At 38.4% G+C, this 17,097-nt stretch overlaps 1 protein-coding gene and 1 non-coding gene across 2 annotated transcripts; both read left to right on the top strand.

The window, feature by feature from the left end:
- Positions 1 to 284: 284 nt before the first annotated feature.
- Positions 285 to 1,397, top strand: LOC145607121 (uncharacterized). Its single transcript, XM_081662881.1, has one exon. It carries the CDS (start codon positions 285 to 287, stop codon positions 1,395 to 1,397), a length of 1,113 nt encoding a protein of 370 aa, XP_081519007.1.
- An 8,517-nt stretch (positions 1,398 to 9,914) lies between these two features.
- LOC145609853 (small nucleolar RNA R71) lies at positions 9,915 to 10,020 on the top strand. The gene has a single exon (XR_014106130.1). It is a non-coding gene; the product is annotated as a small nucleolar RNA R71 (small nucleolar RNA).
- Positions 10,021 to 17,097: the final 7,077 nt, after the last annotated feature.

Genomic DNA, 17,097 nt, shown 5'->3' with positions numbered 1-17,097 from the left:
CCACAAAGCTCTCGAAAAAGACAGCATGCTAGTGATGAAATGTTACCAAATAATATTGCTGATCATGCTGAAAAACGTTTCAAGAAGGATGGTTGTGTTGATATAGAGGGGTCTGTGAACATGGAAACTGATTTGGCGGCGGAGGTTGGCTCTGACCAACCCCGCCTCTCTCGATGAATGTACTCGCTTGGAACTGCAGGGGATTGGGTAACTCCCTGTCAGTTCGACAGCTCCGCAAATGGAGCAATAGATTTACCCCCGGCATGATTTTTGTGTCGGAAACTATGATAAGTAAGATTGAAGTTGAGAAGTTAAAGGAGCGTTTGGGCTTTGAAAATGCTCTTGGTGTAGCAAGTATAGGGAAAGCAGGTGGTTTATGCCTTTATTGGAAAAAAGAGGTGAATTTCTCTTTGATTTCTTTTTCACAAAATCACATTTGTGGTGATGTCACTGACTTGGATGGAAGTTGGAGATTTGTTGGGATTTATGGATGGTCTAAGGAAGAGGACAAGCATAAAACATGGTTGTTAATGCGACTTCTTGTTGCCGAATCACCTCATCCTATTATTTTCGGAGGGGATTTCAATGAAATTCTTTCATATAGAGAGATTGAAGGGGGTGCTCGCAGAGATAGAAGGGAAATTGAGAATTTTCGAGACACAATGGATGATTGTGAGCTTCGAGATTTGGGCTATATTGGCAGTTGGTACACCTGGGAAAGGGGGAACAGCATGGAGACCCGAATTAGAGAGCGTCTGGATCGTTTTCTGGGATCACGTTCTTGGCACAATATTTTTCCGAATGCTGTTGTTGAGCACCTGGTTCGTTATAAGTCAGACCATGCGGCTTTGCTCCTTAGACTCAACGTGGGGAAGAAAAGGAAAAATAAGAAAACTAAGAGCTTTCGATTTGAAACCGGGTGGCTCTTAGATGATACTTGTGAGTCTGCTGTTAGGGAGGCCTGGGAAAATGCGGAGGGTGCTGCAACATCTGAGAGAATGGCTGCTGTGGCTAGAGGGCTTGGGAAATGGAGCAAATCAAAATTCCATCGGCTTGAAAAGAAGATTGAAGATACTGAAAAAGCTCTTAGAACGGCCCAACTCAAGTGCTTATCCCCGGAAAATATAAAAGAGTGTTTGATGTTTGAGAAAAAACTGGATGATTTGAACGAAAAGTTGGAGGCTTACTGGTATATTCGCAGTAGAGTGTCAGAGGTCTGTGATGGTGATAAAAATACCAAATATTTCCACCATAAGGCATCCCAGAGAAAAAAGAAGAATTTTATTGGTGGCATTTACGATGATCAAGGGGTAAATGAAGACGATATTGAGGAAACCTTCTGTAAGCACTTTGGGAGTTTATTCACTTCTTCCGCTCCATCTGAAGATGATATCTAGTATGCTCTTGATAGTATGAGGCCGAGTATTACTCCAGCCATCAATGCCGAACTCTTGCGCCCTTTTACTAAGGATGAGATTTTAGAGGCTCTGAAGCAGATGCATCCTTGCAAAGCCCCAGGACCCGATGGAATGCATGTCATTTTCTATCAACGATTTTGGCACATTATTGGCGATGAGGTGAACTCTTTTGTTAGTAGCATCTTACATGGTTTTTCTTCCCCGAAACCTATTAATAATACTAACATTGTTCTCATTCCGAAAGTTGAGTCACCTACCATTCCTGCTGAATATCGCCCTATTGCTCTGTGTAATGTGCTTTATAAATTGGTGTCCAAGTCTATTGTGATGAGACTTAAACATATCCTTCCTAATATTATTTCTGAAAATCAAAGTGCTTTTGTCCCGAGGCGCCTCATTACTGATAATGCTCTTATTGCCTTGGAGATTTTTCATACTATGAAGAATAGGAACAAAGGGAAGAAAGGGACGATAGCCATGAAGCTGGATATGAGTAAAGCATATGACAGGGTTGAATGGGGATTTCTGAAAAAGCTCCTCTTGACTATGGGATTTGATGGTCGTTGGGTTAACTTGGTGATGGATTGTGTATCATCGGTCTCATACCTTTGTGATTAATGGAGGAGTATGTGGTTTGGTCTCTCCTTCTAGGGGACTTCGTCAGGGAGACCCTCTCTCCCCTTATTTATTTATTCTGGTAACTGATGTTTTCTCTCATATGTTACAGAATAAAGTGAGTGACAGGGCCCTCCATGGGGCCAAGGCTAGCCGCAATGGTCCTGCAATCTCTCACCTTCTTTTTGCAGACGATAGCCTACTCTTTGCCAGAGCTAACCGACAGGAATGCAAAATTGTAGTTGATTTACTCAACCAGTATGAAAAAGCATCCGGGCAGAAAATTAATTATGAGAAGTCGGAAGTTTCTTTCAGCAGAGGGGTCCCTATTGAGCTTAGAGAAGGTTTGATGGAAATTTTACATATGCGGCAGGTTGACAGACATGAAAAATATTTGGGTATCCCTACCATTGTGGGTCGTTCGAAAAAAGCCACTTTTGAGGCGGTTCTTGATAGGATTTGGAAAAAGCTGCAGGGTTGGAAGGAAAAATTATTGTCAAGAGCAGGAAAGGAAATTCTCCTTAAATCTGTCATTCAAGCCATTCCGACATATTTAATGGGGGTGTATAAATTTCCTACTATGATCATCCAACGTATTCATTCGGCCATGGCTAGGTTCTGGTGGGGATTGAGTGATGGAAAAAGGAAGATTCATTGGAGAAATTGGGAATCCATGTGCACCTTGAAATGTCTCGGTGGTATGGGTTTCCGGGATTTGGGCGTGTTCAATGATGCCCTTTTGGGTAGGCAAGCATGGCGACTTGTGAAGGCTCCTTCATCTTTGCTTGGTCGAGTGTTTAAAGCAAAATATTATCCCAACTCCAACTTTCTTGACTCGTATCTTGGTCTGGCAGGAAGCTATTCTTGGCGTAGCATTTGGGCGTCGAAAGCTATTGTCAAGGAGGGGGTTATTTGGAAGGTGGGTAACGGTTCCAACATCAACTTGTGGTCCGATCCGTGGGTGGCTGATGCAGAGGGCCGTTTTCTTCTGAGTGATGAGTTCACCGACATCTCCAAAGTCAGTGACTTAATTGACATTAAAAGAAGAGAGTGGTATATGGACATCCTTGATAAATATTTCACGGAGAGAGATAAACAATGCATTTTAGCTATCCCTCTAAGTGAAAGAGAGCATAATGATAGTTTGATTTGGGCATTTTCAAAGTCAGAGGAGTACACTGTATGCTCTGCTTATTTGCTCGGGAAAGGATGCGAGATGGATAACTTCCATCAAGCGTGGGTTGAAATTTGGAAGGCGGATGTCTCTCCGAAAGTTAGACACTTCTTTTGGAGATTATGTACTAACACTCTCCCTGTCAAAAGTTTTCTGCATTTCAGACACCTTACCACGGATGTGGCATGCCCCTGGTGTGCTACCGAAGCTGAAACTGTGAACCATGCTTTTGTTGGCTGTTGGCATATGCGTGAACTATGGGAAGATTGCAGCTGCTCGGTGATGGCTAAATGGGGTGAGTTTGATTCTTTTTGCGATCTTGTGGTGAGTTGGAAGGGCCTTGAACCTAAGACTATACAAAGAGGGATGTTCCTTGCTTGGTGTTTATGGAGTGAAAGGAACAACATGGTGTTCCAGAACAAATCAACTCCCAATGCTGTTCTTGCAGAACGAGTGGGCAGATATGTTGAGGAGCAAGGAAAATACGCAGCTCGAATTTATGGGACTGCTGATCTTCGCCCCCCTCCAAGCCCAAGCAAATGGCACGCACCTCCTGCAAATATTGTCAAAATAAATGTAGATGCTAGCCTCGCATATGAAGGATGGGTTGGCCTTGGGGCTGTGATTCGGGACCACCAGGGGAGGGTTATTGTTGCAGCAACAAGGAGGCATCGTGCTTTCTGGTCCCCTGAGATTTCAGAAGCTAAAGCACTTCTATTTGCTCTGAAGCTTGGTAGAAGATATGGCTTCCAAGAGGTAATTCTGGAATCAGATTGCAAACTGGTCATTGAGAAACTCTCGAAAAGGTCAGCAGCCTTGGAGATGGATACGGTACTCGGTGACATTCTGGCTTTGTGCTCGAGTTTTATGTCTGTCAAATGGTCTCACGTGAGACGAGATGGTAATTGTGTCGCTCATAATTTAGCAAAGTTTGTTCCTTTTGGTTTTGAACAATTGTGGGAAAATTATGTTCCCCAAGAAATTTCCTCCTTTGTACTTATGGACTCTTTGTCCCTTGATTAATTAAAGTCCGAGTACGTGGTTTCAAAAAAAAATAAAATAAGCCTGATTAATAAATAAAACCCTAAACCTATAATTAGCCCTAAATTTGAAGCGCCGCCTAAAATACCACGTGCTTAATCATTAAGAATAAGGGTTAAAATGAATCAAGACGTTTTTAAGCCGCGTCACGGCACACTGACAGGCTAAAGTCGTATCACCCAATCAAAAGTATTACCTAAAACCACTAACTAAATATGGATAGAGAAGTAGGGTCGAATCCACAAGGAAACAAGTCTTTCTATTCCTAATTAATTATTATAATCTAAATTATTAAGTAGCCAAAAGTTGTTATTTAAAGGAAACTATACTACGAAGAATATGAGTAGGGAGAAATAAAAGTAGGAGAAAATCAATGAATAAAGACCTAGGGAATAGGTTCACCAATAAACAATATTTCAGGATATAACATAATAATTAATCATCAATGTATCGATTAACCAGATTATAAAGGGCTTTCGCTACGTATTACAATCACAGAATTAATCTACCGGCATTAAATCTCATCTCTCGAATCTCGACTTTAACCATTTATAAATTAACCTGCCTATTAAAACTAAGCCTAAATATCAATTCTCAGCTCTCAAATCTCGAATCAATATTGCTAAACTCATACGAATCAAATCTGGCCAAATCTAACCGATAGCATTAAATCAATCAATAGGAAATAAATCAAGCATTGACAATTAACAATAATTAACTATCCCTTTATATTATTTATGGATCCCCACAAACCCTAGAAAGAAAACTACTCACACATAATTAAAACTAAATTAAACCAAGCAATTAAACATGTCATAGTGAAAGAAAGAAAATAAATAGCTGAGATTAAAGGAGAAGAAATCGTTACCAAAGTTAAGGGAAACCAAAGATGGAATTAAACCAAGAGTTGTAGAGAGAGAAAATAATACTAAGAGTTTAAGAGGAGCGAGAGAGAAAAGTTAGAGAGAGAAAGAGAGAAAGAGTAAGGGAGAGTAGAAAAGAATACTAAACTCGCTTAACAAAAGCGTATTTATACTAGCTAGAAAATCCTAAGCTTAAATGAACATAAACAACGCTAAAGCTACACTTCAGAAACACGCGCCCGATCGGGCGAGGCATCGCCCGATCGGGCCAGCCTTTTTTCTCGGGGACACTTCTCTCGCGCCCGATCGGGCCCACCTTTTTTTCTTAGGGACGCTTCTCTCGCGCCCGATTGGGCGCGAGCTCGGGCGAGACTGCTGCGACATTATTCTTCTCCGCCTGGTCGGGCGCGCCTTCGGGCGGAGACCCTTGCACTGGGCGGTGACTGCTTGGGCTACTTGAACTCCTCGTTTGGGCTCATAACTTGGCCCAAACCAAATATCCTCCTTGGGACTTTAATCACTCATTCCAATGCCTCGTCTTCACATAAGTCGAGCCCTTAATCACCGGCTTGATGATTCTAACCGATCTTGGGCTACGAAAGATGGTCGTGCTCCTCCAATGCTCGTAGTTGCTCCATATAATCCCGGGAAAATGCTCCAAGAGTGCAATTCCCTACAAAACTCAAACAAAACTACGAGAACACTAGAAAAAACATATTAGTAATAAAAGTGGCTCTAAAGAGCCAAAAGCACTACTGAATATGACCAAGGGAAGTGGGTAAAATGCTATATTAAATAGATATATCAAACTCCCCCAAGTCAAACCTTTGGTTGTCCCTAAGCAAAGAGCTCATCAATGAATACATAAAACATGCCTCACCCCAAATATCAAAATCAAGAACAAACAATTCAAGGAAAATCTAACAAACATGCTTCAACATCAACAAATCTCATTTATCCAATCACTCATCCTCCCCAACAATTGTCAAGTAGAGCAAACCACAAAAGCATATAGAATTCAAGACTAGTGCTCACACACTCAACTCTCATTTATGTGGCGAGTAAAAGATGTACTCGATCGCTCTCTATCCTAACCCCTTTATGTGAACAATGCCCTCCCAACTCACACTCTCGTGTGTTTAAAAAGACATACACTCAACCTAGTAGTCGACTCGGAATATGTCAAGTCGTTCCTTGCAATGATAGGCAAAACTTTCACGTTCACACAACTCTATGCACAAGGTTGGAAGGTCTTTAAAGCTTGTAATGTAACGCTAGGGTAAAGGGTAGGAAAAATTTGGGAAAATGTGAGAGAAAAGCTATGCTTAAAGGGAGCCAAATCCTAATAAAACCAAGGTCAAAATAAATAATGACCAAACATCTCCAACATACTCAACTCCAACACAAGTTCACCAAATACAACTCCAATCATAATAAACAATCCCAACACTTAAAATTTCACTCATAAAATTATAATAATGTAGAACTAGAGTGAATAAACAAACTTTGAACTCATTCTTCTTTTTTTTCAAATTTGATACCTTTTCTTTCTTTTGAATTTTCTTTTCCTTGAGCAACCTTCACATAGAACATTTGAACATTAAACATTTTTTTCTTTTGCTCTTTTTTTCCTTTTTATTTCACATTGAAAATTTTAAACTTTGAACCACAAATTCTTATTATTTTCCAATCACAAAAACAAAGAACAAATTACTCATCTTGTATTCTTACATTGTGCAAATTATGTGCACACTACAACTCCCTAAGCTCACTATCTATAGCTCCCCCAAGCCAAGCTTGGGACTAGTAACCAATGGGGCTAAAGAGGCTTGTAATGTGGTTAATAAACAATAAAAGGGCACAAGCAACAACATGGGTAGCAAGAAGGGAACACATGTATCTAAATCATCTGAAGGCTAACTAAAAGAATGAATGCCTTCGTCCTTCACATGTGCAAATAGTGAGCCAGAAACACTACTCATAGTTGCAAACCAATACTCAAATTCATTGACATACCAGGAACTACCACACATCCCTAACTAAATCAAATAGTCAAGCACTATATTCACAAGCAGTTGGACAAAATTGACGCAAGTTAGGCATTCGAGCAATCAAACTTCAAATCATGATCAACAAATCCACAATGCTCATCATCGTATACCAAGAATAATAATATTTTTCAAGTATGGGGCATAGGGAAGCATAATTTACAATTCATTGGAACGTATTTTTGTATTTTTTTTATTTTTCAATTTTTTTTTTGGATTTTTCATATAGGAAAGCAATAAAACTAAGCTAGAAAGTAGTAAAAAAAAAACCATACCTCAATTCGAAAACTCCCCCAAGCCAGAATCAGACAATGTCCTCATTGGCTCAGGAATTAGCTTAGCATGGCTAATCGCCATCTGGTTCTAAAAAAGAGATAAGGCAAAGAGGAAAAAGATAAAAAGGCAAAGGGAAGAAAAAAGAAGAAGAAAAATAAAGCGGAAAAGGGGGGGTATGGCGCGCCCGGTCAGGCGGTCATTCGCCTAGTCGGGCGAACATCAGGGACATTGATTCACTATCCTCGTGCCCGATCGGGCAGCTCTTCGCCCGTTCGGGCAATTTTGTGTCCTCGATAAAGCTCTTTCACGCGCCCGGTTGGGCGAGATTTGTCGTATACGGACCTCTTCTCTCGCCCGATCGGGCGGGTGTTCGCTTGATCGGGAGAACTTAAGGCCTCAATCTTTCTTCTTCTCGCGCTCGATAGGGCGCGACTTCGCCCGATCGGGCGGATCTTCCGTAGCTTGTACTGGGGTTCTTTAACACTAATTGCAAGGGACACCTCCTTGGCCTTAAATTGCCTTTGTTCCCCCACTCAACTGAGCTATTACCACTTGGTCGAGTGGGGCTCTCATTAAGGGCTCAATTATCGCAACCTGTTCACCTTGCTCCTCGTCCTCATCATCAAAACCAAGCCCTTCACAATATAGAGCTCGTTCTATTGCATCCACTTCTTCCTTCCATGTCTTAGTTTTACCCGTAGAAGATGCAACACAAGATACCGCCACCAAGGGATCTTTAACAAGAGCTTGGGGCTCATTAGAACAATTATTTTCAACCACATCAATGCTAAAACACTTCTCCTCTATCATGGGGCTTTTAGGGGCGTTATTCAAGTTAAAAACAATATTGTCATCCCCTACTGAAAGTGTCAATTTACCACTTTGTACATCTATATATAATTGCTCCCGCAGTATTAAGGAAGGGTCTACCCAAAATGATTGGAGTTTGCAAATCCTCAGCCATATCAAGACCAACAAAGTCAACAGATATATAAAAATTACCTACTCTAATGGGAACATTTTCTAAAACACCTAAAGGGTATTTAAAAGAACGGTCGGCCATTTGCAGAGTAATATTGGTAGCTTTTAATTTACCCATATTTAGCTTAGCACATACAAACAAAGGCATGACACTAACACTAGCTAGCACCCAGATCACATAATGCATTATCAATCATTAGATTGCCAATATGACTATAGAAAAACTACCCGGATCTTTTAGTTTAGGTGGAGATTTAATTTGTAGTACGGCACTACATTCTACAGTAAAAGCGACAGTCTCTACCTCACTAATAGACCTTTTCCTAGTCAATATTTCTTTCATAAATTTTGCATATGCAGGAATTTGTGTAATTAATTCTGTGAAAGGAACTGTTACCTGCAAATCTTTCACCATCTCCAGAAACTTACCAAACTGCTAATCCAAATTAGTCTTCAAATGTCGATTGGGGAATGGTAGTTTGATAGTTGGTTTTTGAACATCATTACTCTTATCTTGAGTTACAACCTTCCTTGGAGTTTTACCCTGAAATGTAGTATCAGAAATATTAGTACTACCCTTTAGCCCTGCGGGGCTAGGATTAATATCCTTTGGTATAATGGAATCAGCATTAGCAATTTCTGTTAAAATAGGTTCATTATCTTTAAGCATAGGAGGCCCATCATTGTGTGAACCACTCCCGAAGGTAATTGCAAACGCCTGATCTGTTTTGTACTGGTTGCGATGGCAAGGTTCCCTACTAGCGGATTTGCAGAGTAGAAGAAATTTACGCAATTTTACTATCGATGATTTTATTATGGCTAAGATGTGGTCAATTTCCGCATCTCTACTCTCCATGCGCTTTTTGCATACTTCCTAACATTGCTCTTATTTCTGACAAGGCGGGATCAGTAGGTGGAAGAGTTTGTGGTTGTGAATTCTGGCCACAGTTGGGATGGTAGTATTTCTGCTGTGGTTGTGGTTGTGCTTGCTGTGGAGGTGGAGGTGAAGGGTTTTGTACATTGGTGCTCCGGTAGGAAATGTATGGATGATCCTGATACCCAAGATTATAGGTGTTGGAGTATGGGTTATTCTGCTTAATAAAATTGAAAGGCGTTAACCAGCTCCATGGAACTCCTACACTCCTGTTCCCAATGACCTATAATTCCACAATTTTCACAAAAGGCATCGTTAGCGTAATCATTAATTGCAGAAACATTAGCTACATTAGAATTAGCAGTACTAAGATTATCTAATTTCTGACTAATAAAGGTTAGTTGAGCTTGCAAAAAGGATACTGAATCAACATGGTGTTTTCCCTTGTTTGCAAAACCTCTAGGATTCCCATATTGGGAATTGTGAATTGCCATATCTTCGATAACTTTTCCTGCATCATGAACATTAAGGTTCATAAATCTCCCACTAGCTGCAGAATCCAGAATTGTTCTAGAGGAATTTCCAATCCCATTGTAGAAAGCTTGTATCAACTGCCACTGTGCTAAATTATGATGGGGGCACTCTCTCTGTCGATCTTTAAATATTTCCCAAGCATCATAAAACGTTCATCTGGCTCTTGACAAAAATTTTGAATTGCACTTCTCAATAAGGATGTTCTCTCTGCAAGGTAATATTTATAAAAATTTAAAACAAGAGTCTCCCAGTTAGTAATGCCAAGTGCAGTTCTATTTAAACCATTAAACCATAATTTAGCTTTTCCACATACAGAGAAAGGAAAGAGAATCTCCCTTATTTGGTCTTGTGTGACCCTAGCTTGCCTTATAGTATTGCAATATTGCCAGTATTCAGCAATGTGAAGATTTGGGTCTTCACCCTTAGCTCCACAAAATTGCTTCCTTTCTATCATCGAGATGAACTGGGGCTTGATCTCAAACTGTATTCCCTCGAGATCTGGAATAGGAGAAAGGTGGGGAAAGTGCGTCAAGGACGGCTGCGAATAATCGCTAACCATTTTAGGCGGTTCTTCTGTCATCTCTAATTCTAGTTCTAAAGAAGTTTTTGAATCACTTGAATCAGATGGAGGGTTTCTAAGGATATCACCACCAGGACTTGCCAGTATTTGCCTGAATAAATTCTTTTGTCTATGGAAGGAGCGCTCGATCTCGGGATCGAAAGGAATGTAACCTGATCTGGAACACCTGGGCATAAACAAAGAACTAGACGACAAATATGAGAACTGTCCCAAAGAACTCACGTTTCCCCGGCAACGGCGCCAAATGTTGACAGGCTAAAGTTGTATCACCCAACCAAAAGTATTACCTAAAACCACTAACTAAATATAGATAGGGAAGTAGGGTCAAATCCAGAGGGAAATAAGTCTTTCTATTCCTAATTAATTATTAATATTTAAATTATTAAGTAACCAAAAGTTGTTATTTAAAGGAAACTATACTACGAAGAATATGAGTAGGGAGAAATAAAAGTAGGAGAAAATCAATGATTAAAGACCTATGGCATAGGTTCACCAATAAACAATATTTCAGGATAAAACATAATAATCAATCATCAAGGCATCAATTAACCAGATTATAAAGGGCTTTCGCCACGTATTACAATCACATAATTAATCTACCGGTAGTACTAAATCTCATTTCTCGAATCTCAACTTAACCATTTATAAATTAACCTGCCTATTGAAACTAAGCCTAAATATCAATTCTCATCTCTCGAATCTCAAATCAATATTGCTAAACTCATACGAATTAAATCTGGCCAAATCTAACCGCATAGCATTAAATCAATCAATAGGTAATAAATCAAGCATTGACAATTAACAATAATAAATTACCCCTTCATATTATTTATGGATCCCCACAAATCCTAGAAAGAAAACTACTCACACATAATTAAAACTAAATCAAACAAAGCAATTAAACAAGTCATAGTGAAAGAAAGAAAATATATAACTGAGATTAAAGGAGAAGAAATCGTTACCATAGTGAAACAAGAGATAAAATTAAACCAAGAGTTGTAGAGAGAGAAAATAATACTAAGATTTTAAGAGGAGAGAGAGAGAGAAAAGTTAGAGAGAGAAAGAGAGAAAAAGTAAGGGAGAGTTGAAAAGAATACTAAACTCGCTTAACAAAAGCGTATTTATACTAACTAGAAAATCCTAAGCTTAAACGAACTTAAACAACTCTAAAGCTACACTTCAGAAACACGCGCTCGATCGGGCCCGCCTTTTTTTCTTAGGGACGCTTCTCTCGCGCCCGATTGGGTGCAAGCTCGGGCGAGACTGCTGCGACATTATTCTTCCCCTGCCCGGTCGGGCGCGCCTTCAGGCGGAGACCCTTGCACTGGGCGGTGACTACTTAGGCTACTTGGACTCCTTGTTTGGGCCAAGTCTTGTTTGGGCTCGTAACTTGGCCCAAACCAAATATCCTCCTTGAGACTTTAATCACTCGGTCCAATGCCTCGTCTTCACATAAGTCGAGCCCTTAATCACCGGCTTGATGACTCTAACCGATCTTGGGCTACGAAAGGTGGTCGTGCTTGAAGAGCCAAAAGCACTACTAATTATGACCAAGGGACAGGGGTAAAATACTATATAAAATAGACACATCACACACATACCGTGACATAGTATCTAGCGCCGCGTCGCGGTATTTCATACCATGTCGCGGTATTGTGCGCCGTGACATGGTACACACACCGTGACGTGGTGCATTTTTAGGGTTCCTCTGCAGTGCCTCTTCATTTCTAGGGTTTCATACATCCCCTTGCTCATTTTCCCCTAATTTCTTCTGTTCGGGGCACCAAAACCTTATCTCTTCTCTCCCTCTTGCTTAAATCTAAGCTCTAGCCTTCCCTATTCTTCCCCCATACCTGCTTTAAGCACTCCCCGGAGTCCGTACATTACCCGCATCCCTACGCTAAAACCAAGGCGTGAAAGGTAGAACTGTTTAAGGGTTTGGCTCCAAATCAACTCTAGTTTAATCTAATTTAATTCTGTTATCGTTTATTTTCCTTGATATTATTACTAATGCATTTATTGTTTTTAAAGTTGCAAGCAAACAAAATCAAAGTAAGGAATCATGTTCTTTTTGTTCCTACTATTTTTCTAACAGTTTTTTTTTATTATGTTTGTCATATATTAATTGTTGGATTTATTATTAAATTGATTCCAATATTAATGTTGATTTTTACTGTATTATTGATCACCATATTGTATCGTACCATCAGCCTCGATCCTCCCTTCGTGGTTTTGAACCATATGGAGTTAGTAATCTCATGGATTCTTCATGGGGTGTAACCTTCACGGGTAAATCATTGTTGCCTATCGTTGTCTCTTAATCGTGGTTGCCTTAAATGATTCGTGAACGGTTTACAAGTTCCTTAAAAACTTGTTGGCGGCTCCCAACTTTATTTGTCCCTAATTGTGTATGTCAAATCCTACTTCCCAAGAGTGTCAAGCATATTCACACATACTTAACGTAGGCGCACTTCACTACACTAGCGAAAACTCAAGCAGTATTTGAACTACTTGAATTAACTTGAATAGTAAGAATACATTGATCATTTTCTAAAAACATTCAATTTCTTCTCATATATACAATATATTAATCATTATCAAAAGCATATATATACACGTACATTTATAAAAGAATAAATGAACATGATAAATGTAAATGATCATTTAGCATTATCAAATTAATCAAAATAATAAAAATTTAATAAAAAAAACACACACACACAAAAATGATATTGTAAGGGGCAATTGGGTGGTGCATGCTGTGCTTTACTTCTAGTTATGGCCAAATTACTAAACTGAGTCCAAACCAAATAATTATAATAATTATAACAAAATAAATTACTGATTATCAAATAATATCATATAAACAATAATTGTACAAGAGCACTAGTATAAATATAAATGATCATTTAACATTATCAAATTGATCAAAATGATGAACATCTAATTATAATAATTACAATAAAATAAATTACTGATTATCAAAAACTATTATATAAACAATTATACAAGAACACTAGTATAAATATAAATGATCAATTAGGCCCTGTTCTCTTCACCTTAAAAAAATAATAATAAGTAAAAATAATTTTAGTTCAGTAAAAATAAGTTTAGTTCAGTAAAAATAATTTCAGTTCAGTAAAAATAAGTTCAGTTCAGTAAAATTCAGTTTTCTTAAAGAAGATTTATAATAGAAAATCAGTAAAAATAATTTCAGTTCAGTAAAAATAATTTCAGTTCAGTAAAATTAAGTTCAGTTCAGTAAAAATAAGTTCAGTTCAGTAAAAATAATTTCAGTTCAGCAAAATTAAGGTGAATCAAACAGGGCCTTAGCATTATTAAGGGCCTGTTCATATTTACTGAATTGAGCTGAACTGAACTAAACTGAACTGATTGGAGCTGAACTGAACTGAACTGAACTGATTGGAACTGAACTGAACTGAATTGAGCTGAAATGAATATTTTATGTGAGAGGGAAATTAAGAGCTGAACTGAACTGAACTGATTGGAACTGAACTGAACTGAACTAAACTGATTGGAGCTGAACTGAACTGAACTGAAATTAAGTAAATGTGAACAGGCCCTAAATTGATCAGATCAAAATAATAAACAACAACTAGAAACAAAAAAATGTATCTACAAAATTTACAGAACATAACTGTTGTTCATAGCAATAAATTATAATCACTCACATAAAATATCTGTTAAATTAACTACAAATTATTTTAATTAATAAAGCAAAAATAAAAAATAAACGTATAATAAAATAAAAAAATCCAAACAAAAAAGCAATAACAATCAAAATAAAAAATCGAATTGGAAAATGTCAAAAAATACTGAAATTCTAATATTGGAAAATAACAACAAATAGCAAATCTCACAAGCCCGATGAGGGGGTTGGTGTTTCAGAAGAGGGGGTTGGGTGGGAGGTTGGTATTTCAGAAGAGGGGGTTGGGTGTGAGGTTGGTGTTTCAGAAGAGGGGGTTGGGTGGGAGGTGGCTCCGATGAGGGTGGAGGTGGTGGTGCTGGCTTGATCTGGTGGGGATGAGGGTGGAAGTGGTGGTTTTTCTTTTTAGTTTTTTTTTTCAAAGCTAACCATAGTTAGTTTTTTTTAATTAATTAACTCTCATTAATGTCATATGTGAGATAAAGCTGTTAATTGGGGTCATTTTGTATAATAGAAAAAAGGGGAGCCATTGGTGCGTAGCAAAAGTTGGGGGTTACCGTTGAGAAATTCCCCGAAAATAATAAAAAAAAACAAAAAAACACATGAATGAGAGAGAAGTAATGAACTAGAGAGAGAAATTCAGAAAAACAAATGGAAAAACTAAAAATTAGGTTATGAATTATATATATTTGTATTAGGGAGTAGAAAATAAGAGTAATAAAAAGGAAAGAAAAAAACAAAATGACGTGGGGAAAACTAGGTCGTTGGGCTAATTCTCCCTAAGCCAAACAAAATTTATAAACACTCAACAAACCTAAATACAAGTATAGAGGTAAGTCAAGGGTCGAACCCAAAGGAACGGTAATGTCTAAGTGCTTCCAATTATATGCCTAAGCTAGGTCGAAGACAAAGGGTAAAAGATGACTCTACCAACTACTAAAGCGAAGAAACCAACAAATATAAGAGCTAGGGATTAGGATCCACAAATAATAGCAATGAACATAGCAAATTGGAATGGAAAGTCGACTAAGTCAAGCAATGTGAAGGAAGATCAAACATGCAACCAAAAGAGCATATCAAGCTATTCACCTAGAAGTCTAACTAGCGTCAACTACGATAAACTCTAGCTAGGAAACATCAGAAGACACCTCAATCGTGTAAATGCAAGCCACAAATCAATGGTCCGTATCAATGTGAACTTACAATGCAATCTAGTGCAATAATCAAAGTTAGCTACTCTTTAATTAATCACACACATGCACATGATCAATCAACCAAGTTTAATCACATCATCAACTCCATCAATTATCCCCAATTTACATCAATCCATCACATCATAAGCTTCACCAAACCCCTAACCAAACAAGTACTCTAACATCAAAATCTAACCAACAAACAACTAAAGAAATCAACAATCAACAATCAAAGGATCAACAAATCCACTAATCAAAGATCAAATATCAATATAAAACCAAACAAACATGAATATCAAAGATCGATCATCAATCATCAAATTCCAATCAAAATCAAACAATCCAAACATTAATACTAAACAAAACAATAAATGAGATAGAGTTAAGAAATGCTCATTGATAATAGAGAAGATCTCCAATACAATTGTCACCATTGAATCTTCAATCCCTCAATCACCATTGAAATTCTTCACTTTCTCTCTCTAAAACCTACTCCTAAAACTAACCCCTAAATCTAGAGAGAGAAGCTCTCAACTAAGCTAAGAATATGATCTAATTCTATTATGAAACTTGCTTACAAAAATTGGGTTCCAAAAGGTATATAAAGAGAGTGAAAATCGTCAAAATCCGATCGGAAAAGACCCACGCCGATGCGGCCGCACAACAAGAGATGTGCGCCCGCACCACCATGGTGTGCGCCCGCACACGCATGGTGTGCGGCCGCACATCCCTCTTGTGTGGCCGCACCATCCGCTCGTGCGGCCGCACCTAGTTGGGTTTCTTCGATTCTTCAACTCTTCAAGCACAAGGGGTGCACACATGATTTATGATGGTGATGAGCACTAGGAGTGGCAGTAGCTAAGGCTTAATATTGGTGGGCACACACTCCCTTTGAAGGGACCACCGCAAGCGAGCACAAGAGAAAAGCCAAGACTTAGAACTTCCACTTCTTTGCATCTTGAGCTTCCCGAATGCCATGAACTTGATCCAAAAGCTTCCTCCACCATAGTGGATCACCAAAATAAAGACCCGAACCTCGTTCAATACCTACAACCACGAAAATAGAGCAAATAAAGGAGAAAAGGCTAGAAAACCAACGAAATGCACAAAAGCTACAAAGTAAGAGAGGAAAGGTAAAACTAAGCAACAAAGCATAAAACTAAGCATTTATTAAGCATGAAAGCCATGAAAAGAGAATAGAAAGGACCTAAAATCTCATCAAATGTGTGCCATTTATGACACACATCACAAAAGCACAAACTATAATATAAAATTGAAACGACGTAGTTTAGGGCAGGGGAATAGGGAACTCTACCTAGAGGGGGATGTAGTTATAAGTCGAATTTGAGCTTATAATATATCATTGGAAAGATCTTTTCAAGACCCATCCAACTATACAATTATTAGACCCAAATTATGGATCAAAATATAAGCAGTTTGAAAATTTTTATAAAAAGGACACGAAATGAATAATTTTACGGTCACCAAATGAATGATTTTAGCTTAAAACATTTTAGGAAAGGTCGGAAAAGGGGAATTCACGAGACTCTTCAACATTTCACCTGACTCAATAATCAAAGACGTGAAAGCTACTCATCACTAGGTTTGGTTTTTAGGGCAATCAGGTGTCTACACGTGGCTCTCTAAATGGTCTCTAAATATGCCGACTTTATTTATATACTAGTACGTGCACCGGGCATTACCCCATATACCCATTTTAGAGAGTGTAATTATTTGTGGGCATGTTTTGTATATTAATATTTGTATTATTAAATTGAGTAGAAACTTTTATCGTCTACCACTTCCATCCTTCTTAAATTAAGCTAATTGAAA

This window comes from Chenopodium album, chromosome 23, assembly GCF_948465745.1.
Source record: "Chenopodium album chromosome 23, dcCheAlbu1.1, whole genome shotgun sequence".
NCBI lineage: Eukaryota > Viridiplantae > Streptophyta > Magnoliopsida > Caryophyllales > Amaranthaceae > Chenopodium > Chenopodium album.
Note: the sequence above shows the minus strand (reverse complement) of the source record. Positions and strands in the feature narration are given on the sequence as shown.

Excerpts from the sequence above, each read along its gene's own strand:
- LOC145607121 (XM_081662881.1), top strand. The coding sequence starts at position 285 with ATGATAAGTAAGATTGAAGTTGAGAAGTTAAAGGAGCGTTTGGGCTTT.